The sequence below is a fragment of the Amphibalanus amphitrite genome, unplaced genomic scaffold (genome assembly GCF_019059575.1).
Source record: "Amphibalanus amphitrite isolate SeventyFive unplaced genomic scaffold, NRLGWU_Aamphi_draft 001049F_arrow, whole genome shotgun sequence".
Lineage (NCBI taxonomy): Eukaryota > Metazoa > Arthropoda > Thecostraca > Balanomorpha > Balanidae > Amphibalanus > Amphibalanus amphitrite.
The window spans coordinates 124,674-149,477 of record NW_024882543.1 but is presented as its reverse complement, the minus strand read 5'-3'; the positions used below and the strand labels follow the sequence as shown (position 1 = coordinate 149,477).

At 45.4% G+C, this 24,804-nt stretch overlaps 1 protein-coding gene across 2 annotated transcripts; it reads right to left on the bottom strand.

Moving 5' to 3' along the window:
* Nucleotides 1–613: 613 nt before the first annotated feature.
* On the bottom strand, nt 614–24,804 carry LOC122369561. 2 transcript variants are annotated; one of them, XM_043344401.1, is made up of 6 exons: nt 24,693–24,804; nt 17,708–17,804; nt 9,987–10,088; nt 8,242–8,314; nt 2,802–2,879; nt 614–971 (listed from the first exon to the last, which is right to left on the bottom strand). In XM_043344401.1, the coding sequence occupies exons 1-6, from the start codon at nt 24,705–24,707 to the stop codon at nt 830–832; spliced, it is 507 nt and encodes a 168-aa protein (XP_043200336.1). In that variant the 5' UTR covers nt 24,708–24,804; the 3' UTR covers nt 614–829. The 2 variants fall into 2 exon arrangements, with proteins under 2 accessions (XP_043200336.1, XP_043200335.1); XM_043344400.1 differs by having other exon boundaries at nt 17,708–17,807; nt 24,693–24,799.

The window sequence follows — 24,804 nt, the reverse complement described above, 5'->3', positions numbered from 1 at the left end:
GGGCTTTCAGACGCCGTTTGAATTTTGACGATCAGCCCAGTAGTTTCGGAGATAGGATCGGTCCAGCGGTTGCTGAGATATAAGCCTCTCAAAAGCGTTACAGGCCGGGCCGGGCCGGGCCGGGCCGGGCCGCTCATACTGAGATTTTTCCGTTATATTGAAAAGACTTCGCTTCGCTCGCTGCGCTCGCTCGCTCGTAATCAGACGACACTTTCATATTGTGACCCTCGCTGACCTGACCTCTGTGATCTGACCTGATACCAATGACCTCAGATAGCAAAATGTGTTTGATGAACAATTCTCCATCGATGATTTTCAATAACTTACTAATTTACTCTAATTCTACCTCGTTTCTTGAAATACCTGTAAACGGTGAAAATGTGACCTTTGACTTCACCTGTGACGTCATCGATCGAACCGAGATCAATGAAATTTGGCAGCAACGTAGTTCCCCGGTGGGGCTATTGAACGCCGTTTGAATATTGAAAATCGGTTGGTAAATTTCCGAGATCTTAGGGGAACCGCCCCCCCCCCCCCCCCCGCTTCGGTTGGTTGGGTCCGTCGATAGCCCTAGTGCGGGGCGTGGGGTAAGACAAGGCAACAAACACTAGGAAAGCATGCGTTATCAATATGTATTTGTGCAGCACAGCATTGTATTTAACAAGTTATGTCTCATAACAAACACTCCATAGCGATACTCCGACGATACTCGTGGCAACAAAAACATTCGCCGATTCAAAACAGAACAGTATTGTGCAACAGTTTTACGGTAATACGCTGTTGATCTGTTGCATCGGGGGACTTGTCCATTTGTTGCGTTGGCAGCCGGTTAGCAGTTGGGGAACTGGCTGATGCCTCCCAGGGTGCACATGATTGAGATGGAGACCGTCGAGCCGAACGTCGTCACCGTGCTGACTGAGGTGAAGGTGGTGAGGCGCGTCGACCACGAGGTGATGATGAGGCGGTCCTCCCTGACGACGAGACACACACACGAGACATATCAGAACCACCTCTAACTGTCTGGTGCAGATGGCCAGTTGACTTCACTATTTCATTACATACATATGACACTAAAAGCCGTTAGCCGCTAAAAATCAGTTACACTTTACTGGAACTTGATTCAGTAAAGTGGGACCCTCCCTCCCACCTTCAAAAAGTTAATGAATTGGTATACAAGCGATGTCCCGTGGTTTAGAAAGATCAGAAATGAATATCTATTACATTTCACCGAAAATATTCACTGGTTATCAAGAAATTATGCTTTTAGTTTTGTTTACTTTTTGGGACATCCACTGTTCCTACCAAGATTCCTTTACTTCTCAGGTTGGTTCACTAGGGAAATAAAGGCGCCGTGGTGACGTCATCAGAGGAGATCCTTCACGTTCTTCAAATGAATGGGTCATTTGAATTGCTGATTTTGGCTCGATATAGTACTATTTTTTAGTTTCAGCCCCATTTATCGTAATGAGGCGAACTCATTGCTACGGTGGTACAACTTTTGATGACACATAATCCTTGTTATTTTTCTCCAGCTCGCTCGAAAGATGATGAAATTTGCATGCGTGCCTATGGCTGAAGGGAGACTCTACCGCCGTGGTGACGTCACGGTAAAGGGATTCTGGAGCTCGTGAACGAGGGCTGGTTCCTACGACGTCATTTGGAAGCAATCATTTGGCATCCCTAAAATGCGGTAGACGTTGCGCGCACAGCACCATAAACCACCACGTTTTCCCGATGTTTTTAGCATATTGGTTTAAAAATCGTCAATCAGACTTGCGCTGACGTCAAAAGTTCTATAGGGGTATTCAAATGCCCTCAAACCAGTAAGTGGAAGCCAGGGACCAGGGTTGTGCTCGACTAAAAAAAAAATTGCCGACTCGACTCATCATTCAACTTCAGAAAGCCCTGACTCAACTCTGACTCAAACAAGGAGCTGAAGTTGTTGAGCGGGGCGGGGGTGAAAAAAATTCTGGCAGCAGGGCCAGGGCAAAGTTGTTAAGCGGGGTGTGGGGATGAAAAGCTTGCTTCTAGAAAGTTGAGTCAGCTGACTCATTGTTTGACTCAACTCGATGTCAAAATTATTTTACTGACTCAACTCTGACTCAACTCAACGCCTTAATGTTTTTGTCCGACTCAACTCTGACTCAACTCAACAGCTCAACATTTTATCCGACTCGACTCAAATCTGACTCATTTGAGTCAGAGTTGAGTCAAATTTCTGACTCGACTCATGAGTCAAGCACAACACTGCCAGGGACTCCAATTTGGCTATCTCAACTCAAAACTAATGTTAAGGTGGGATGGTCACTTTAAGATATCCTAGGACCTTGGTAAATAATTTTTTGAATGCGTACTTTGCTATAGTGTTGTATTTACATCCACTAAAAGCTAATGACAGAATATATATATATATATATATATATATATATATATATATATATATATATATATATATATATATATATATATATATATATATATATATATATATATATATATATATTTACACACACCTTATTACTTAATTTACCGCCAGTGCTTAAGCTATCCACTGTAATTTACTTATGCTTAGACACACATTCATGTTTTATCGGGAATGGTGCAGGCCTTATCGACCACTCTCATCTCTCTCATTCTCCCTCTTTCTCTCTCCCTCTCTGTCTCCTTCTCTCTCTTTCCCTCTCTCCCTCTCTCTCTCTCTTTCTCTCTCTCTCTCTCTCTCTCTCTCTCTCTCTCTCTCTCTCTCTCTCTCTCTCTCTCTCTCTCTCTCTCTCTCTCTCTCTCTCTCTCTCACGGCTTACTTTTTCAAACTCGTGTCAGTGTTCTCTCGAATATCTCCGATGGAAGACTGGATCGCCGGCACTTTTCCTGCCGCTGACCTGTAACAGATTGTCAGGAATAACTGAGGACATCTCATGGGCCAGCATACCTTAACTCCAGATTTCTGGGATTATTGGCGTAAATAAATGATTAGCGTTAAGGTTGCTAAGTGAGTCCAGGCTAAGCTATTACGTTCGGTGTATTGGCATTGGCTGTGGAGTTGATCAAGTGGATTGATCAACAATCAATCCCACACGTGATCTCGCGTTGTGTTTAAAGAGTTTTACGTTAGTGTGTTGTGCGCTATTTACTTTACGCTAATAAATCAATCTTAGCAATGTTCAAAGCGTGAAAGCTATTCTAATCTTGACCTTATCTCAAAAGCTCAATTAATTATCCATTCCAAGATATTATCATAAGGATCAAGTCTCATATCTTAATCATATTTTCTCAATACACTTTCAAAAACACACTACATAATTCAAGATCCAATACGCCACTGTATTCGGCCCCCGCCGAAGTTCGTTGGTAGCACTGCTGCTCCACGGCGTACATTTCCTACCAGCCCATAGGGTTTACATGTTAAATGGCCTGTTTTCGGCGAGCGATATCTCGGTCAACCTTTGAAGGAATCAATGGTTCTTAGTCTCAAATGATAGATCGATGAATTTTCTTTCGACAATTCCTCTACCATTTTTCACGAAACCCAGCCGATCTTCTACGGCGTACAGGGTAAAGATTTCTCTGCACGCCAGCACCCGCGATCCGCCTCTCCGATCGTCGGTTCGCGGTCCTCGGTAGCGCAGTCGGTAGCGTATCGGGCTACAGATCCGAGGGTCGTGAGTTCGAATCCTGGGAGCGCCGCGTGATTTTGGCTAGAATTAAATGATGTAGATTCTTGAATGTTTGCATAATCAATTATTAATAGCTAATTGAATGTATCTGCCCACTTATCGGCCCTTAAAACCTGTTATTTAAGAATTAAAGAAATGATTGTCACGTGCGCGTCACGACTGCCAACCATAAGCGCTACCATATTCTAGATTGAACTAACTTTTTGCTAGTCCCGACCACATATAGTAGGTTTTCTAGTAGTTATACTAGAAATTCCTACCAAAGTTCGTCCTACCCTTCACTCAATATACCCTGACTGTATTCTCCCAAAATTCTCGTGACCTCTATTTTTACACAAATGAAAATACTCGTGCAAGCGGTAGCACTGATCCTCTGTAACACGTGGCTATATGACGAATGCACCTAATCTGACCAAATCTGCATCAAATCTCTTTTTCAATTCATAGCTTCATATAATGAAATAATTTCACTGTTTTAATCAAAAATATTGTCTGATAATTTAAAAAAATGAGGTCCATAAGCTTCTATGCAGCCCAAACTCCTAGCTTTTAACCCGCGCCCCGTTGGGGTCTGCCGAGCAACGCGCCCTGTTGGGGGGGGAGGCAATTTGCCCCCCCCCTAAGATCTCGAGAACCACGCAACATAGTGACAAGCGGCAAACGGTGTTGGATAACCCCATCAGGGAACTACCTTGTGACCCAATTTCATTGACCTAGGTCAAAGCGATGACGTCACAGGTTAGGTCAAAGGTCGAATTTTCACCGTTTACAGGCATTTCAATAAATGCGTTGTAAAATCGAGTAAAATGCATTTAATTGAAAATCATCGATGGGGAAATGTTCGTCAAACACATATTTTGCTATTTGAGGTCACTGATACCAGGCCAGGTCACAGAGGTCAGGTCACTGAGGGTCACAACATGAAAATATCATGTGATGCATGTTTTATGGTTCATTTTATATGCCAAATACGATTATGTGGGTCAGGTAGCCTTTAGGGTCAGTTTAGATTATGTTCTGGTAAAGGTCAGGTCAAGGTCAGGTCAAGGTCAGGTCAAGGTCAGGTCAAATTAGGTCAAATTTCAAAGTTGATATTTTGCATAAATGGGTATCGAATCGATGCAGCTCGTCACGTGAAGTTCAATGGCGGTCTTTGTTTTGTGCTACGTGGTCTAGAATTGCTAAAGCTTGAGTTCAAAAATTTTACGTCATAAATTTTGAACATTTTTTTCGCTATAACTTGGCCAAAAAAAGGAGGTATCGATCTGAAATTTCATATGTATATAGAAACGCGCAGAGCCTATCACATATATTCCGGTTTTTCGAAATTTGGAAAATTTTGGGATTTCTTGCGCTTTTTCTAAACAAATTATTTTTTTTGAATTTTTTAGGGTCAAAAACCCAGAATTTTGAAAATCCGAGATAGCAGTTTTTTAGCGCCGCTTTTTGTCTACATGACCATATAAAGAACTTTGAAATTTCTTGGTAACTGTAGACTTTGTGAGCGTTTCAAGATTTCATGTTTTTTGCTCATTCCTGCTCGAACATGACCTCAGTTTGACCTCAATAACTCCTGACCTAAGGTGACCTAAGACTTGAAATTTTGTGTGAAGGTGTCAAATTGATGCCCGGGAAGGTACTGAAAACTTAGCGGCGCTGCGCGGTGCCGTTTTCTTGCTATTTAGGAAAAACCACAGGGGGGGGGGGTAAATTGGCCCCCTCCCGAACGGGGCGAGGGTTAAGAAACTCACTGAACCTAACTTGATCAAATCTGCACCAAATTTGCACCAAACTAGCAACAAATGCGTACCAGATGGTCGTCGTGAAACGGCTCATGATTATTATAATCTGGGCCCTGGTGAGGTGTCTCAGCCATTGACCTATAATAAGTACTTATTAGCCGTTTTCACGACGGCCGTCCGGTACACATTTGGTGCACATTTGGTGCAGATTAGGTGTTAATTTGGTCAAATTAGGTTCAGTGTGTCTCTAAGTAGCTATCAGCTAGGGTTGCACTTATTGCTTATATGCCTGCTTTGTCATATTATCAGAGGTTATCATCGATCAAAACACTGAAATAAATTCATAAAATGAAGATATTTGCTGTAAAAGAGATTAGGTGTAGATTTGGTCAAATCAGGTGCATTCACCGGATAGCCCGTCGTGAAAACGGCTATTATAGGTTAATGGTCTCAGCCATCTTCGCCATGGTGGGGGACGCGTATTTGACCACACCCGGTTATCTGGAAAACTAGGAAAGATAGAAAGACACAAAAAAGGGAAAGGTAGCTTAGATCTTCAGAATTATTACGGAGGGAGCGAAGCGGGTCTTTCCTTAGCCATTAACGGAAATTTTTTAGTGTGAGCGGCCGGCCGGTCGGCCGGCCGGCCGTGGTCACGATCTTGCAACCATCTCAGCAACCACTTCGCCGATTTACATGCGGTAATTTTTTCAGGGTAGCTCCATTCCTTCTACCAGGTATTGGACTATTTCCGATGCATGTGGGCGACCCCTTATGCACGTGCCACGTGGAAAACGAAGAGGTGTCACTTTTGTAATAGTTGCAATATCTCGGTAACTACTGGGCCGATTGCGCTGAAATTTGGCATGTAGGTAGGCACCCACTAAGCAATGCATATCCATGTGCCAAAGTTGGGGTGCTGCTGCACGTGCGCACGTGCAGGGGTCGGTTCCAGAACTCGAGAATGGCTTGACCGATTGCACTCAAATTTGGTACACGGTTACGGAGCAGTTAGTAGGGTGCCGTGCACAAGTCAGTTGGGATCCATTTTGCACGTGCGCACGTGCGGGGTGCCGCCTTCAGATCTCGAAAACGGCTAGGCCGATTGTGCTCAAATTTGGCACATCGCTATAGACCGGTTAGTAGGATGCCGTGCACAAGTCAGTTGGAGGTATCCTCTTGCAATTTCGCACGTGCAAGGCCCACCCTCTCGCTCGCTCCGTTAGTCGCCCCAAAAGGCGTTATACTGGTTATTTTTTCGTTCAGGTCAAGGCTATGTAAACCAGGTAGAACGCTCCCGACGAAAAACTGGGGACAACAATGAATTTAGTAACCGCGACTCCGGGGACCAAACAAACTCAGGTTGCCATGGTAACGGGGCAAATTTGGCATGAGTACGCGTCTAATAGCTCATTTTTCAACGAATTGTCTTAGAAAAAAGCAAAAAGACTTGTCGGACCACTACTAGAATGAATTGCAGTTTTCATAACCGACCAGAGTTTTTATCAGACTGGCCTAAATAATATCAAAATCAAGTCCTAAACTTAGCGGCCCGTGCTGCTTTAGGTTACCTCTAACGCTCTGGCCCCCAAAATCGTCACTGGCTTATCAGCCAATGAGCGTCGAGTATTGTCGTACGCTGATTGGTGGGATTACTGCAGTTGTTGTTTAGAATGCTTACGATGCTGACAGCGCTAGCGAAGGTGTCTCCACTTTTCGTAATGTTAAAAGCCCGGAGTGCACCCCCCTGGTTCAGGTTATCAATAAGATCACTGTGGGTCACCCGAAACTTACTGCAATGACACAAAATTATACCCGATTGGACTTTTTCACAAATCGACGCCTAACTCAGGTACCAATAGAGCTACAGCGCACCGAGGAATATCGCATTCGAAATATCTTTTAATGCCTTCTGAAGAATGCCAACAGGCTTGATCTAATGTTAACAGTTAAGCCTACTGAGGACAAAACATTGAAATTAGAAAGTTAATTTAAATCTAAAGTTTAAAGATGACGAAATTGAAGTTGAAATTTGACGTTTTAAAGGAAAATGCTTTAATTCAATGATGTTTGACACCATGCATGCATTAGTCAATTTTACTGGCATCGTGCTTCTATCGTTGAGATGAGTCAAATTATGGGCTGATTTGACTGGAAAGGTCATGCTGCATAGTGCATATCAATCGATCCATATCGTTCCGCTAAACACATCCAAGGTGTTTGTATAGCTCTAGCATGGCACTATCAAAAGTTATTTTAAAAACGGCTCAACACACTTTTAATGACTTGAGATGACTACAGGCGCCAAAAGCGGGGTCACGGGTGCAGTTGTACGACTTAGCGTGACATGTTTACCTGTATCCCGCCCGATGTTTTATAGTGTTCTGTATTACAGTTATTCAAAAGAGCAGTTTTTTTTTTACTCTAGGTACTTGACTTATAATGACGATGTTGCATATTTGAGAAGACACAGACATCAAAATTAAAAAATGTACAAGCTATTGGTACTTATACCTGAAGGCAATAAACCTATTTTCGAAGTTTTCTAGGAAGGAAGAAACTTTAAGGACTGACAGAATCACAAATGATTTTAGAAGCATGGTCGCTCACTTAAAGCCTGGTGAACTGAGATTAGGTGACCCAGTGGTTTTTTCACACCGTAAAAAAATCATTTATGATAATTCATACTAAGCATCGCGGCGCTGCGAGAGACGTTTTTTGCACTCGCAAACACTGGAGAGTTTCGCTAAAAACGAGAGCGAGGGCGAATCTTTTAATAATAACTGATTTAAACCAAATACGGCGAGCAGTTATTCGGCACTCACAGAGACTCCTGTGCCTTGTTCAGTGTCCTCCTCCTTCTCTTCCTTCGTCCAGCACACACGGTATCGGCAGCAGCTGAGGAGCGCAGGACAGTCCCGCTGTCAGTTATCTCATGAATAAGAGAGGAAGGGAGGACAAGAAAGAGAGAGAGAGAGAGAGAGAGAGAGAGAGAGAGAGAGAGAGAGAGAGAGAGAGAGAGAGAGAGAGAGAGAGAGAGAGAGAGAGAGAGAGAGAGAGAGAGAGAGAGAGAGAGAGAGAGAGAGAGAGAGACAGACAGACAGACAGACAGACAGACAGACAGACAGACAGACAGACAGACAGACAGACAGACAGACAGACAGACAGACAGACAGACAGACAGACAGACAGACAGACAGACAGACAGACAGACAGACAGACAGACAGACAGACAGACAGACAGACAGACAGACAGACAGACAGACAGACAGACAGACAGACAGACAGACAGACAGACAGACAGACAGACAGACAGACAGACAGACAGACAGACAGACAGACAGACAGACAGACAGACAGACAGACAGACAGACAGACAGACAGACAGACAGACAGACAGACAGACAGACAGACAGACAGACAGACAGACAGACAGACAGACAGACAGACAGACAGACAGACAGACAGACAGACAGACAGACAGACAGACAGACAGACAGACAGACAGACAGACAGACAGACAGACAGACAGACAGACAGACAGACAGACAGACAGACAGACAGACAGACAGACAGACACACACACACACACACACACACACACACACACACACACACACACACACACACACACACACACACACACACACACACACACACACACACACACACACACACACACACAGACAGGCAGACAAATATTGATAGACAGAGACAGAGACAGAGACAAAGACAGAAACGGTAACAGAGACAGAGAAAGAGGCTGGAAAACAGAGAAGAACAGGCCGACAACATTTTTATCATCTCGCTCTTCAATCAATTTCAAAGAATAACCATTTTAAGGTCTCTTCTGACATAGAACTTTGACTTGTTTCGTTTGGAGCACTACACTCAGCAATTAATATTTCCTGCTTGCGATAGCCTACAGAGCGTCCTGGCTGATCTCCATCAAACAGCTTTTCACCGTCGGGGATATGAAGTAAAAACTATAATTTTTTATGACATCGAACCTTACATAGGCTGTCATGTGGCAAAATCAATTGGAATTTTTGGTTTGCTAAAGAGTTGGCTGCTTGTGAGCTTTCGGTTAACGTTTTCCGTCTCTCTACCGAGGCCAAACTACCACCGATGGAAGTGGGCAGCACAGTTTGACATTTAAGGGAATAGTTCACATTCACGAAATTCGTTTTTTGCAATGAATTTGTGATTTTATTATTCTCAAAATGGTCAGCAAAGAAAATAAAAGCTTTTCTATGAATAACAATATTTTTATAGGCATTTTAACATAGGGAGAACTCTTCAGTTTTAGAAGAGGGAATGACCCTTGCCAGGCTTACATTTCTCAGCAAGGTACCTTTTTCGGGACGAGAAATGGAATTTGCATAGGGTGATCGTTGGGCCGTAAAAGCTCCTGATTTGTGCAAGCTACGGAACTGCTATTCCAGTTCAAAGCCCCATTTTGAAAGTGAACTTTAATCTTTCAAGGTCAAGTCACAGCACCAGGATTTTGAGTGTCAGATTAGGAGTAAACGATCTTGTCAAACGATAGGTATTCTTCAGCCGTACTCACAGCTAATGCACGTGTATGGAACAGTCGTGGTGGATCTGACGACGGCGAAGGACGTAGTCGTGCTGCGAACGACGAACTTGAAAAACAGCTTCCCGTCTCGATCTGTGAACAAATAGAGATCATAATAGCCGTTTTTACGACGGACTATCCGGCGAGTGCACCTAATTTCACCAAATCTGCACTTAATCTCTTTTACAGCAAATATCTTCATTTTATGAGTTTATTTCAGTGTTTTAAGCGATGATACTCTCTGATAATATGACAAAGCAGGCATATAAGCAATTAATGCAACCCTAGCTGATAGCTACTAAGAGACACACTGAACCTAATTTGACCAAATCTGCACCTAATCTGCACTAAATGTGCACCAGATGTGTACCAGATGGCCGTCGTGAAAACGGCTAATGGACAGTGTCAGGGATGCACTCCGGATTTGATCATAAAAACCTTTGGCACTGCCCTAGCACCCCTGTCAGTAATCTTAAGCGTTCTAAACGCAAAGTGAAACTCTTTGCTTCCCTGAACAGTGGCCAATCAGAGAAGGGCACGCTAGACTCTTTTGGCTTATTAGTCACGACGATTTCAGGGCATTCCAGCTTTTGTGTATCAGCCAAGGCGGTTCAGTTTAGGACCATAAAGGATGTTCGGGATAAATTTGACAGTTTTTTATTTCTCTCTGTTTCAAAACCAGTTAGAATATTAAAGGTAGTGTGCCAGCTTTCCTGGACCGTATGGAGTTAATGGCCCAGATAAGGAGAGCCGGATTTTTAGAACTTATCCATACCTTCAAAACTCATGGAAACGTCTTAAATTCTTCAAATTTTGAGTACCCCAGTGCGAAATTCGCCCCGACGGGTTGTCGGTCGTACCCCAACCACATTTCACACCACTATGAACAATAAATGCACACACTGAAATCGCTATTACCGATATGCTCATCCAATCAAGTTTCGATAAACCCGTTCATCATCAGCTCCTGCGGTTTCGAACACGCCTGTTAGGTGGTGCGGTAGACCACGCCCAAAGCCAGGGCTCCGGTAACGTGAGGTAGCCGAGTCAGGGCAGCGTGCGCTGACCCAAGCCGGAGCCGCGCGTCCTCCCGGTGTCATGTGATAGCCCGGGGCTGCCCGCGGGGATGCGGTAGACCGCGCCCAAAGCTGCGGCCCCGGCTTGGGTCAGCGCACGCTGCCCCGACTCGGCTACCTCACGTTACCGGGGCCCTGGCTTTGGGCGCGGTTTCTGCTCATACTTTATGGTGCGGTGGTGGTGCGTCGGGCTGCGCGCTCTGACTTCGGCCAAGAAAAATGCGTCAGCTGATCATTGTCATTTCTGCCACTTGCGTGTGGTGAAATGGGGTCATAACTTATAAGACGGCGTTTTCATATCAATTATTTTACATAAAATCATATTTCAAACCATAAATAATGTTCGACAGCCAAATAAAAGAAACAATACCAATACGGGCTTACAGTTTAAGGCTCGACATTGTGTTGTCTACGAATAGACAGCTGATAACTCATTCCCGTACGTCGTATGGTCGTAACACTATAATGACCTTTGCTTATTGTCACAAGTGCGCCGCATTCGCGATTGTTGCCCGACGCCTGTTTGCAGGTGAGCCCACTACAGTTGTTATACATATCTAAAAACCGATAAACTTTTAGGCGAAAAAGGCACTATTCCAGGCCCATTTTTGATTTTTTTTTGCGATATTAGGTAAAAACAGAAGCTTCTTATCCTAGGAAAAATAAAATGGGAAATCTTTCAAAGGTGGCACACTACCTTTAACACGCGCAGTGGAAGGGGGGGGGGGGCGGATTTCGCCCACCCCTCCTGTCTTTCGCCAATAACTCGCGCTGCAAGCATAATATCAATGTAAAATTTCGGCTACCTGTCCAGAATTGAATTGCGGATCTTCTCGTGCAAAAAGTAAGAAAATCGGTTCACAACTTTTCTAGTAATAGCGGTGTAAAGTCAAACATCCTGCCGCCGCGGCGGCTCGACGGCGCGGCGGCCGGCGCTAGCCGTTACGCGCCGCCTGAATTGTAGACTGTGCCGGGGCGGGACGGTTCCGTCTTTACATCGCGCTCCTTACCGCTGATTACATTAGATTCGCGTCAAATTCGGTGAGAAGACTGAGAAATGTACAGGCAATCATACAGGGCCTCCTCTAACATACCCACTGGGTGGGCAAATGCCCACCCAGTCACCACAATTGCCCACCCAGTGGCGTCGATTTGCCCACCCAGAAGCAAATGCAAAAATTCTGGTCCGGCCGGACGTCCGGTACTACCTTTATGGTCTTAAGCAAACTGGATGCTGTTTGAAGGTAAAAAAAAAGTTTTCTGGTTGCCCGATAATCAGGGGTGTAGTCAGAATTTCCTAAAGGAGGGGGCCAAACAAACAGGGGTCCAAAATAACCCCCTTAAAACCCAAAAAGCCATTTGGTTGGATCCAATATTTTTTTGGAGGGGGCCCAAATAAATAGAAAAATATTTATTAACAAAAAATATTAGAACTGAGGGGGTAAGCAGTCCATGGGCCCTGTTAGATAGGCCCACGAATAGCTTCATAAAATCGCCAGTCGGTTTTGAGGGCGGTCTGAGGGCCCGTAGGTCGGATGAGGGTTCTTCAGACCGTCACAGGCCCCTACAGCGCATGAGAGCCTCGTAAGCCGTCTGAGGGTCATATAAGCCGCCTAAGGGCCACTAAGACCGACAAAAGCCCTCTTTGCACTTGCAGAGGCCCAGTCATGCCGACGGAGGGCTCTCTCAGACAAACTAAGGACCCGTTCAGGGCATTTGAGGGCTTCCTCAAACCGATAGGGGCCCCTCAGATCGACAGTGGATCCGATCCGAGCTCCCTCAAACCGATATAGGGTCAGACCAACAGTCGGAACGCATTGATTCTGTTTACACACCGTTGGACCCAAGTTGGACCCATCCCATCCAACTGACCCCCTGGTTTCAATAGGGCCCCAAGGCTCTAAAATTGGGGCTCTCTTGGCCAAAGTATAACTATCAGCTGTGTCAAAGGATCTGCCGCAGGGGCCTTTGCGTCGCCAAGGGCCCACTGTGTCAGCCAGGGGTCCCTATAGAATAAGGACCCCTGGCTTCCAGGGGGGGGGGGGGGGCATGGTCCCTTTGGCCTCCTCCTTGGCTATGCCACTGCAGGTGACAAGCGTTCTTCCAGGCGACCAGGGGGCAGGGGCCAGGCCCCCAGGCGACCAGGGGCCCCCATGCGACTAGCCCCCAAGCGACCGGGGCCCTCTAGGCGACCAGGGGCCCCAGGAAACCGGAGGTCATCGGATGAGTGCAGGGGCCCATTGGGTCATCAGAGGGCCACAGAAATGAAACTTCGATATCAAATTTCTCCGAGTAAAAGACGTTTTATCCAGTGTTTGAAAAAAATATGCCGGGGCCTGAGGGGCTCCCCCATGGCGCGTTTTGCGCTCAAGGGAGGGGGCCATTGCCCCGTGGCCCCTCCCCCTTGGCTACGCCCCTGCCGATATTGTTATTCATGGACAAAGCCAGCTAAATCTCTAAATACGGCTGAGCTAAACAAATAAGCAAGAATCATTACCGGTTCGGGCAGCCTTTACTACAATGTATTATGTTAGTTAGCCCTCGCCCGGTGAGGGGGGTTGATGCACCCCCCTAAGGTTTTTCACAAATAACGTAAAAACGGCGGCGCTCAAATTTGGCATACCCTCTGGGGCAACCTTTTGGCACTTGTCCTGAAAATTTCAGATCTCTAGTCTTTTCAGGTCAGGTCACCAGGTCACAAACCCCGTACAAGGTCAGGGGAAAATTGGACTAGTTTAGCGGCAACCGAATGCCAGAGTTTTTCGTTGATAGCGTGAGTTCTATGGCACGTAGCGCTACCAAATCTAAGACACGACTTGGAGCATCTGTTTGTCACTTGGCCTTGGAGTTTTAGGTTCCTCCAGTGACCCGAGGCCAGGTCACAAGTCACAAAAACTGGTACATTGTCAAAATAGCAAGAATACTGAATAAGAATACCTATACCTACCACGCAGTTTGCGGAGGGCTGTACGTACATGTAACTCTGGAACGAATCGCTCGAGCATCGCTAACCATAAAACATGCGACAAACGTTAACTTTGCAAACTATCATCTTATTTCCAATAACGGCACTGCTTATTTCGCCTCACCCCCGCCCCCCCCCCCCGCTAACAGGTTTTGAAATTGGCTGAACCCCAAAACAGTGGCTGGATTCGCCCTTGGGCAGGGAAGTAGCGAAAATTCTGCCCACCCAGTGAAAAATCCTTAGAGGAGGCCCTGCAATCATATGGTCAAAGAATTTTGAAAATCGGCCGGTAACAACTTGAGTTATGAGTGTGTAAACACAAAATTGTGATTGCCGCGTTTCCCGCGTCGGCCGATGCCGCTTCAGCCGGCGACATCTTACCCTTATCAGGCTTCTAACTGCCATATTTATTGTTGGATTATCTAGAAATTCACCATACATACTCACAACTGTTTGCTCTTTCATATAGTGAAAGATTAAAAAAAATCGGCCGGTAACTTTTTGAGTTATCGGCGTGTAAACGCAAAAAAGTCGCTAATATGGCAGATTTGACCACATTTGACCTCATTTGACCTTGAAGATATTGACCAAGGGTCATGAAATTTACACACAAAAGAGTTCCCTATAGCCCCCACCTACCCTCCAAATTTCGTCTTTCTAGCTCCAGTGGGAGCTGAGATCTTAGGGGGAGGGCGACATCCGCCCCCCCTTCCACTGGGCGTAGTACTCGCAACCCTTCCACTGCGCGTGTTAATGATCTGTAAAGCAAAATATAAAGCACAGTTTGTTGATTGTTGATGGTGAAAAAGCTGTTGAGCTCGGGTAATTGGAACCTACCACCACAATCTTGGAAGACAGTGACATGTATCATGATCAACCGCGCCGGTTTTCATGTTTTCCTGCTGGTAGATGCTCTTTGAACGCTTGTAAGCCCGCGAAAGTGAGCCTAAGCGCTAGAAATATGGACGCGTTGGCTTTTAGGAGACGATACGGCGATTGCTCGTTCTGCGATGGCAGCATAATGACCTACCACATCTTCAAAGGAGGCCTTCAGCTACCCTTGTGTAGCTTTGAGGAGCGCGACAGTGAGCCCATGGGTGGAGAGAGTGGCCGTATGAACATCGGTTCGCATGCCAATGCTTGCCGCCTGGCTTTCCCTCCGGGAAGAGCCAAAGGCCACTTTCGGAGAACTGAGCTTCAACCTCACCGGGCCGAACACCTGGCCCCGTAACTCCAAAGACTGCGATTTTATGAACCACTGCTTACGTGGCGTAGCCAAGGAAAGCACCAACGATGCCTGTTGTAACATCGAAGTCAAGCTCGCAGTAAGGTTGAAGATGGTGTCATATTTTTCTAGAGACCATCTTCTGCAACAGTGTTCAGCATGGGCCGGGCCAGCCCAATGGGCCATGGGCTGGGCTGGGCTACGGGCTGGGCTGGGCCCTAAAATATAAAGGATCGATGGGCTTTGGAAAGGCTGGGCCAAGAACTGTAAAGTGCAGTCAGGGGTTCGCAACTCAGACAAAAACTATAACTGCATAGCTTATTACTGTGCAAGATTCAAAAGCGAGTTAATAAAGCACGCATGAAATGCGCATTGTGCATGCTGCTCGCAAAAGATTGTTTCTTTGCTACCTTTGGATACCTGTGTGGTGTCAATAATTTTTAATCCATCCATTTTTGACGGGCTGGGCCGGTCTGGGCTTTGACGCTTTTACCATGAATGGGCTCGGGCTGGGCCGGGCTGTGAACCCATGGGCCTGGGCTGGGCTGGACTGGGATTTTGCAGCCCGTGGCGAACACTGTTCTGCAAGTCCAGTGGCTCACTGCGCCAGGTATTGGAGGAGCGATAGGGACATTTTTTGAATGGGCTGCGAACTACGTGAACTGAGCTATTGTCAGCAGTTTGAATTATATAAATCCATCGGTTGCTTTCTGAAATATTTAACATTTTCAACAAAGTTGCTGAAGTGCCATTGTACCCCGAACACTCTGCAAGTTTGATGTTGTTGACCCGGCAGGCGGTGGGCCCCCCGGCCACCTTCTGCGCGGTGGGGGGGGGGGGGGGGACATTTTTTGCCCTCCCTCCGTATCTCCGAAACTACTGGACGGATCCGTAAAATTCATTACGGATCCGTCCAGTTCATGATGGTCCAGTAAAATTCATTACGGTGTTTGATAGCCCTGTCAAATTTGTTGGAGGAAACCAAATTTCATTGACCTCAGGGTCACCGATGACGTCACAGGTCAGGTCAAAGATAAAATGTTTCACCGTTCACGGGTCTTCTATGGAATGCGCTATAACACCGAGTAAAGCGCATTTTGTCGAAAATCAGCGACATGGCGTCAGTTGCCTAGTACATATGCTGCTATTAGAGGTCACTGATAATACCAGGTCAGGTCACAGGTCAGGTCACCAAGGGTCAGCCCATGAACCCAACTTTACTAAGGTTGTGCGATGCATGTTTTATGGTCAATTTTTCATTTCCAACTCAATGGTGTTGGTTATAAGACCATCAGGTACGGTTTAGGTCACCTTCTGGTGGAGGTCAGATTAAGGTCAGGTCAGAAAAGGTTAAATCTCAAAGCTGATAGTTTTGCATAAAGTGGGTATTGATGCGATGCACCTCGTCACGGGGAGTCTAATGGTGGTCTTTGTTTTGCGCTACGAGGCCTAGAATTGCTGAAAATGGAGTTTAAAAATTTGACGTTATCAATTTTAAACATTTTTTTCGCTCTAACGTGGCCAAAAAAGAGGTATCGATCTCAAATTTGGTATGGGGATAGAAGGTGGTAGGCACTATCACATATATTCCGTTTTTTCGAAATTCCATTTTTTATTTTCCTGCCGTTATATTAAAAAAAATATTCTTGATTTTTTTAGGTCAAAATCCAAACATTTTGAAAATCCAAGATAATAATTTTGTAGCCTTGTTGATCCTACACCTTTTATGTCAAACATTTTTTTGTATCTTTAAAGCTGTATGCCGGACAGCTCTTCCCGCGAAACCTTTTTTGGGTCGAAAATGGCAGAAATGACGTCACTCCGACGTCATTAGCGGCCAACCTATCATAGCCTTTTGAAAATTTTTTGTCACAATGTGCAAAAGCTATTCACGGGAGGGTACTGAAAGTTTGGTGACGATCGGCGCAGCGGTTCTGGAGATATATTGAAAAAAAACTAAAGGGAGCAAAAATGCCCCCACCGCCTGGAAGGTTAAGCCATGCTGCTTAAAATGCGATATTATGTAAATAGCTACGATTCAATCTGCTACCGAAATAAGAAATTGTATTTCTCTTCGCCTAGATATGTGCGACATAAACTATTTGCTAGGTGGGCTAGGTAAGTTTCTCTAAGGTCCCTGACCCACTGACAAGGGCCCTCAGGGCTCAGAAATCTCAAATTAACGTAGGACACTCTGAACATGCCGGTATGGGTTCCTGATGCGTCACCATGTGGCACTTCAGGCTGGAAAGTAGCTTTCATGCATCCAAATCAGAGTCTCGCTTCTCCCACTACAATACATGGCATATGTATCACGGCATATAACGCTATCAAAAAATCAGCTTGGACCTTCGATGACTGGTGATCCAGTCTACACGAGACATTTTTGGGCCCTTGAAGAGACTCTCAGAGGCCCCAGAGACCAACGTAAGAGTGAGTCACTTACCAGTGGAGATTGCACTGTTTGAATCCTGAGGATCTTGTTCCGCCCGGGCTCCTTGTGTCAGCAGGATCACCGACGCCACTGCACACAGCAGGGAGCACTGCTGAAACACAGGTGGAGGCTGGGGTACCAACATCGACCATTGGAGGGATCGCGGAAGGACCCTATCAATAATACGGTCAGCAGTATTCGCCATGGGGCGGACTAGGCTATGGACAGGGCCGGGCCATCAAATATGAAGGATTCACGGACTGCAGCCGGGCAGAGCCAGGAATTTCAATTCGCGCCCCGTAAGGGTATTGCCGTACCTTGCCACCCGTAATGGGGAGAGGAGGCGTTTCGGCCCCTCTAAGATCTCAGAGAGCTAGCGACCGAAGTTCAAACGGTGTTCGATAGTCCCACCAGGGAACTACATCGTGGCCCAATGTAATTGACCTAGGTGCAACTGGTGACGTTACAGGTCAGATCAAAGGTCGCATTTCTGACCGTTTACAAAACTTCTTAGAAGAGTGGTATAACATCGAGTAAAAGGCATCTTCTCGAAAATCATCGACAGAGCAATATTTGAGTAATGACTGTTTTCTAAATGAGGTCACCCATACCCAAGTCACAGAGATCAGAGTTCACTAATGGCCACAATAGTCGTTTTCACTATGACTATCTGGTACACATTTAGTGCACAATTGGTACAGCTTTGGTGCAGATTTGGTCAAACTAAGTTTATTGTGTTTCTTATTAGCTCTCAGCTAGAGTTGCACTAGTTGCTTATATCCTTGACTTCATTTTTTCTGACATTATTTTCGATTAAAACACTGAATTGCCGTTTGTCCCCTGGTCAAGCTAGAGCTTCGCAGAAAAAACAAGCGTGTTGCCCGTGACGAGAGGAAGCCGATGGTACCCAAGTTTAAGGCCCTTGGTCATTAGATGAACTTCCAGGTCAGGTCAATGAACCAAACGTCGAAAAATCGGGACCTGTTAGAAAGCCGTAAAGTGTGGCTGCTATGGTTTTTTTTTCGGGGTGCTGATCACGAATATCGTACTTGTTTTGATCACAAATGATGTCTTTAAGAATTTAGACAGTAGGGGTCGTGACGGGTATTCGTAGTACGTGTCAACCGCCCCTGACAGCTTCGTAACATGCTACAAAGGCACCAAAACTACTTCGTTGATGTTCAAATGGTTGCTGAAGTCTAATTCAGCTCCAAAAACTAGCCTACAAACATGTAAAACTCAAAAAAGTGAACCGAGGTCACCAAAGGTCAATAACCTGACCTGACCTTCAGGTGACCTTGACATCCACCCTTATGCATGGGAGCAACATCAAAGCACATGTTTGAGCGTTTGAAACCACGGAACGCTTGCAAACGCGCGGCTAATGCGAGCCGATATACGGCAAATCGAGATTCCGGCCAAACATGGCTTCGAGAAATAGGTCATAGGTCGAAGGTCACTTGGGTTAATGGGTAAGGGTCATGAAATTTTCAAAGAAGGTGTATGATCAACTCAAGGGTACTGAAAGTTTTGTCGCGATCGGCCGCTTTTTGCGCGAGTTATTCGCGAAAACCATTGGAGGGGGGGGGGAGTGTCCATCCGACCCCCCTACACATTGAGGGTTAAGATCGATACCTCCCTTTTTAGCCAAGTTATAGCGAAAGACTGTTCAAAATTGATAGCGTCAATTTTTTAACTCAACTTTTAGCAATTCTAGACCACGAATAGCAAAACAAAGACTACCACTAGACTCCCCGTGACGAGCTGCATCGAACCGATATCCGTTTTATGCAAAACTATCAAGATTAAAGTTTGACTTAATATGACCTGACCTTGACATGACCTTCACCAGAACCTAACCTAAACTGGCCCCAAAAACTGCCTGACCCACATAATCGCATTTGTCATGAAATGGACCAAAAACATGCATCACATGATATTTTCATCTTGTGACCCTCCGTGACCTGACCTCTGTGACCTGACCTGGTATCAGTGACCTCAAGTAGCAAAATATGTGTTTGACGAACAATTCCCCATCGATAATTTTCAATGACATGTATTTTACTAGATTTTGCAACACATTTCTTGAAATGCCTGTAAAAAGTGAACATTCGATATTTGACCTGATCTGTGACGTTATCGGTTTGACCGAGTCCAATGAAATCGGGTCACAAGGTAGTTACATATTGGGGCTATCCAACGTCGTTTGCTGCTTGTCGCTATGCTGGGTGGTTCTCGAGATCTTAGGGGGGCAAAATGCCTGCCCCCCCAACGGACGCGCTGCTCGGCAGACCCTACCGGGCGCGGGTTAATATGAATCCGACTATACTGGGTTTGTGGGATAGATGTTCTATGGTCAGTTTTGCATTTCCATTTCAAAGATTTGGGTTACGCGACCATTGGGGACAGTTAGGGCTACGTTCTGGACAAGGTCAGGTCACGGTCAGGCAAAAAGGTCAAATTTTAAATTGCATATTTTGCATAAAAAGGTTATTGAATCGATGCAAGTTGTCACGGGGGGATCCGATGGTGGCTGAAGTTTTGTGCTACGTCATCTAGAGCGGCTAAAAATGGAGCTTGAATACATGAGGTAATACATTTTGAGGTCATCAATAGCGCCCTTGAGGATCTATTATACCTATCTGTAATATTATATGCAGGTATAATACAGCCCAAGTTTGTGGCGAATGTTAAAAAAGAAAATACTTGAAATGTCTTTGCACCACAGCTCGTCGTCATATCAAAGAGCTGCTAAATACCTGCTGCGCGTCGAGAAACTGATATTTTCTTTGAAAATTTGCTCTTATATCGCCAGCTTTGGTACTCCGCTCGCGATCCACGCTCAATGACTGACAAGGCCCTGGTGGCGCAGTCGGTTAGGGCGTCGACCCGCGGTGCGGGCGGTGCCGGGTTTCGGGTTCGATTCCCGGTTCCGCCCGTTCCGCGGGCGTCGTCCCCGGCTGTGTCACCAGGTGTGGAGTAGGCTCCCACTTCAGCCGTAGCCTGGGGGGTGTGGGAACAAGGGCCAGGAGGAGGAGGAGCCCTCCTGTAATTGGGCCACAAGTGCCTGTTGGAGGGAGGCCTAAATAAAAAAAAGGTAATCTCCTCGAGGATATCGCTAGCGAAATTCCAGCAGAAATGAAGGAAAACGAAAAGTCGAGTAGGGTGCCGGTGCGCCAAATGGTTCTGGCTGAATTCGGATCGGACCGCGAGCGAAACGCCTAGTGGATGGCGGCCATTACAGATGCAGGTTGAGCTGAATAATACAGATGTACCGTTTGTTTTATGCAGGATGCTTCTAGGTCAAATGACATTTGAAATGACTGCGTCATCATGAAGCACAATATGGAAAGGTAAAATATTCTACTTTGGGGTCAAATGTTGGGATATCTTACTGATTTTCGGCACATTACTTCAGGGTTACTTTTACAGGAAAAGTTGAGAGGGGGAATAAAGTTCGGGGCAAAGGCGGATCCAGGGGCATCTGAAAGGGGGGTGGGCGGCAATACCATTAGGTTTTTCGTTAGGATGGAGCCCGCAGAACCTTACCTACCCCCAAATCCTATTCTTTCCTCGGGTTTCAGCCACTTTATTTTGGAAGGTTGCCAAAAAATAATTTTGCTAAAAAATATACGCACCTACCTTGGCTGTAAGGGGCGGGGGAGGTCCCAACTTGACTGCGCCCTTGCAAATGCCAATCAGTAGTATCAACCTATCAGTGGTATCAATAACTAGTAGGTATACCCCGGCCAAACATTAAGTAACGCCTTTCTAAAGAGAGAGGTTAATCCGCGCCCTGATTGGAGGTCATTTTGGCCCCCATGTGGGTTTTCTTGAAAAGCGAAAAACAGCGGCGCGCAGCGCCGCCAAATTTTTAGTACCTTACCGGGCATCAATTTGAAACCTTCGCACAAAATTTCAAGTCTTAGGTCACCTTAGGTCAGGAGTAATTGATGTCAAACTGTTCGAGCAAAAATGAGCAAAAAACATGAAATTCTTAAACGCTCACAAAAGCTACAGTTAACGAGCAATTCCAAAGTTCTTTGTGTGGTCGTGTATGTAGAGAAACGACGGCGCTACAAAACTGCAACCTCTACAACTACAAGGTGGGCAGTGATATCCGAACAAAAACTAATGAAGCACAAAACTTGAATTATTACTATTAGTATTAGTGAGCAGTGAAAGTTCCATTGGGAAAGCCGGCTGTGATGAGGTACTTTTTTTGCGCCCTGCTCTGCATGCAAAGCAGATGAACGTGAATGCTGCATAAAGAGAAAAGTCATTTATTACTCAAAGCTTTGATGCCTATGGGACAAAAATAACGTTGTTTTTCCTTCAATGATTCCGGTTTGGAGGATGGTTAAACACGGCCATTGTCATATTGGGACAAAAATTTTAGATGTCTGGCCTTGGCGTCGATGAAAAAGTGAAAATAATCGTGAATAAATGGGTCGTTTCTGAGAAAGAACACAGAATATAAAAGGGGGTCCAAAAGGGGGTCACCTTCTTTTTGCGTCAAAGGAGGGGCCATGGCCCATTGCCCCCCTCCCCCTGTATCCACCCTTGGTTCGGAGAGGTAATCCCGTCCCCCGCCGGTTTCTACGCCGACGCCTGTACCGATATGTCAGTGATTGCGAAAAGACGGAAGAGACAAGACAAGAGACGGTCCCACCGACTATCCGATCGGTATCGGGTCAAATCTGGAGTTCCTGCTGCACTGAACGTAAAATGGTTGGATGGAACCGAAAATTGAAAATTAATAATTATCTTAACGCCAGCAACGTTGATTGATGACGAGAATCTGATTAACGATGACTATAGAATCTGAATAGCGAATTGATTGAAAATGGGCTCCAAAATAAATTTGAAAGGGGGAAATTCCCCCTTCCCTCCCTAGCCGTTCAGACACGATTTGAAAGGGGGAGCGGAATTTTCGAAGGGGGGAAATTCACCTCTTCCCCCCCTTTAAAAGTAACCCTGCATTACTTGACACTTCATGGCCAAGTCATATATTCTTTTTTATCTTTTTGACAACAATGATAAGATTTAAAAAGTGGATTTGACCGAGCCCCGTTGGCACAGTTGAAAGGCGCAGGGGGGGGGGGGGCGGGGGTAGATTCTGCCCGTGTCTAACTCCCAAACGGATGGTCATAGAAAGACGGGGAAACGACAATCGAAAGCTCTCAACAAGACGGACGTTTGCAGCGATGTTTTGCTTTAGTAGGTCACATTACAGGGAAAGTCAGGTCAAGGTTAACCCTCGCCCGCACATGGGGGAGGGGTTGCCACCCCCCCCCAGGTAGTTTTTCTGCTCTGCACTCAACATTTTTTTTTTAGCTAGCAGCCTGATTTTTCGTATAGCTGCTCCTCTATTCTTTCTTAATGTCCACTGACAATTTCAAGTTTCTGTCGTTTTTGGTTTCGGAGATATGACCTTGTTTTTCAGGTCATGTCATGACCCAAATGACCAATTCTCAACATCTTGCGTTGGCGATGGGCCTTGTGAGCTTTTGATACCTTGATTTCGTTTTTTTGCCAGTTTTACCTCCCACCTATCATGGAACATGTTGTTCGACGATGCACAGATGTCAAGGTCAGGGTCAAGGTCAAGCTAGATCATCTAAAATAATTGCGTTTTAGGCAAGCTGAATTTACTTTTCGTGAAGTTTTTTTTTACTGCATTTTTGGTAAAAGCTTCTCAGATCATGATTTCATGTAATATGGACACATAAACAATCGGTGCACACATCAGTAGGTATACACACAGACACACACAGATACAAACACATATCATTGACCTTGACCTAACTTGACCTGACATGACCTCAGCAGCAAAATCCTGGTCGGGTAGTGTGGCAAAGAGGTTCTAGCTGGCTTGGCACCAGAAAACGGCATCGTCATCGGTATATGATAAGCAGCACACTTGATATCCAACGGTGACCCAAAACAGCAACATTTTTTAGTTTGACCTGACCTGGAAGGTCAATGACTGACCTTAGAAGGTAAAACTTGGTATCATTGGATTTGTCTCTTCCCAAAGAATCTTTTTGGTCCTTATCGCGAAGCTCTATCTCCAACAGGAACGAAATGGCGCGGGGGGTGGCAACCCCCCCCCATGTGCGTTCTAGGATGGGAAAATGGCATGTGCGGGCGAGGATTAAATACTGCAAATGTCTACCTTACTGGCTTTGGAGCCCAGTTGGCGAAGAAGCTGAACCCAAAACGCGTTTATAGGCTACCAAGCCAAGATGCATTGTGCACAATGTCATGCATGGGTCAAGGACAAGGTCAGGTCAGGTCATTAAATACAAACTATAGAATAGGTCAGGATATGTGTGATACATGGTATTGGGCCATTTTATTCCTACAATTCAATGGACATATTTAATTAGTGATGCATATATCCTACTTGAATGAAATTCGGGTTATTGAGGAAATGTCAAGGTCAGATCAAGCGAGGTTAAAGTTTGATGCCGGTGTTTGAGGCGCTCTTTATATTCCTGCTCAAGGTCTAAAACTCCCACTTTTTAGTTTGTGTGCGTAGTGACGTCACTAATATTTGAATTGCTCCTGCATATCTAAAATATTGCTTCTAAAAATTGTAATGCTGTGCACAGACCTTGTTTCCATTACACATTCCGCTTTTCCTTTAAGCTTTAAGTTTTGGGGTCTCTAAAGATTTCACCCAAAATATCGGGTATATATTTTTTCAAGTCGAATGTTTCAAAACCGAGATAAGCATTTAAATGAGAAACTGGAATCACGTATATGCTTTTGAAGCGTGCTAATGCCTTAAAAACTGTAATGCTTGTACATTAAAACCAGACATTCTTCAGAATATCTTGCCATTTTATAAGATTGTCTGGACGACCAGGAGAACAGAAAGCCTAGGCATTCTAACTATATATGTAATGTCCGATTCCACTGTTACCTGTATGCTACATATACCTATATGAACTATACATATACATAAACTATAATATGCATGCAAACGTACCATGAACAGGCGCATTGTGTGAGCTCTGGTCTGACGGGGAGTGCAGCCGGATACCAACTGTCGGCTGGCCCGCGCCTTCAGCCCTTGCAAACTCGTGTACCTGTTGACTCTC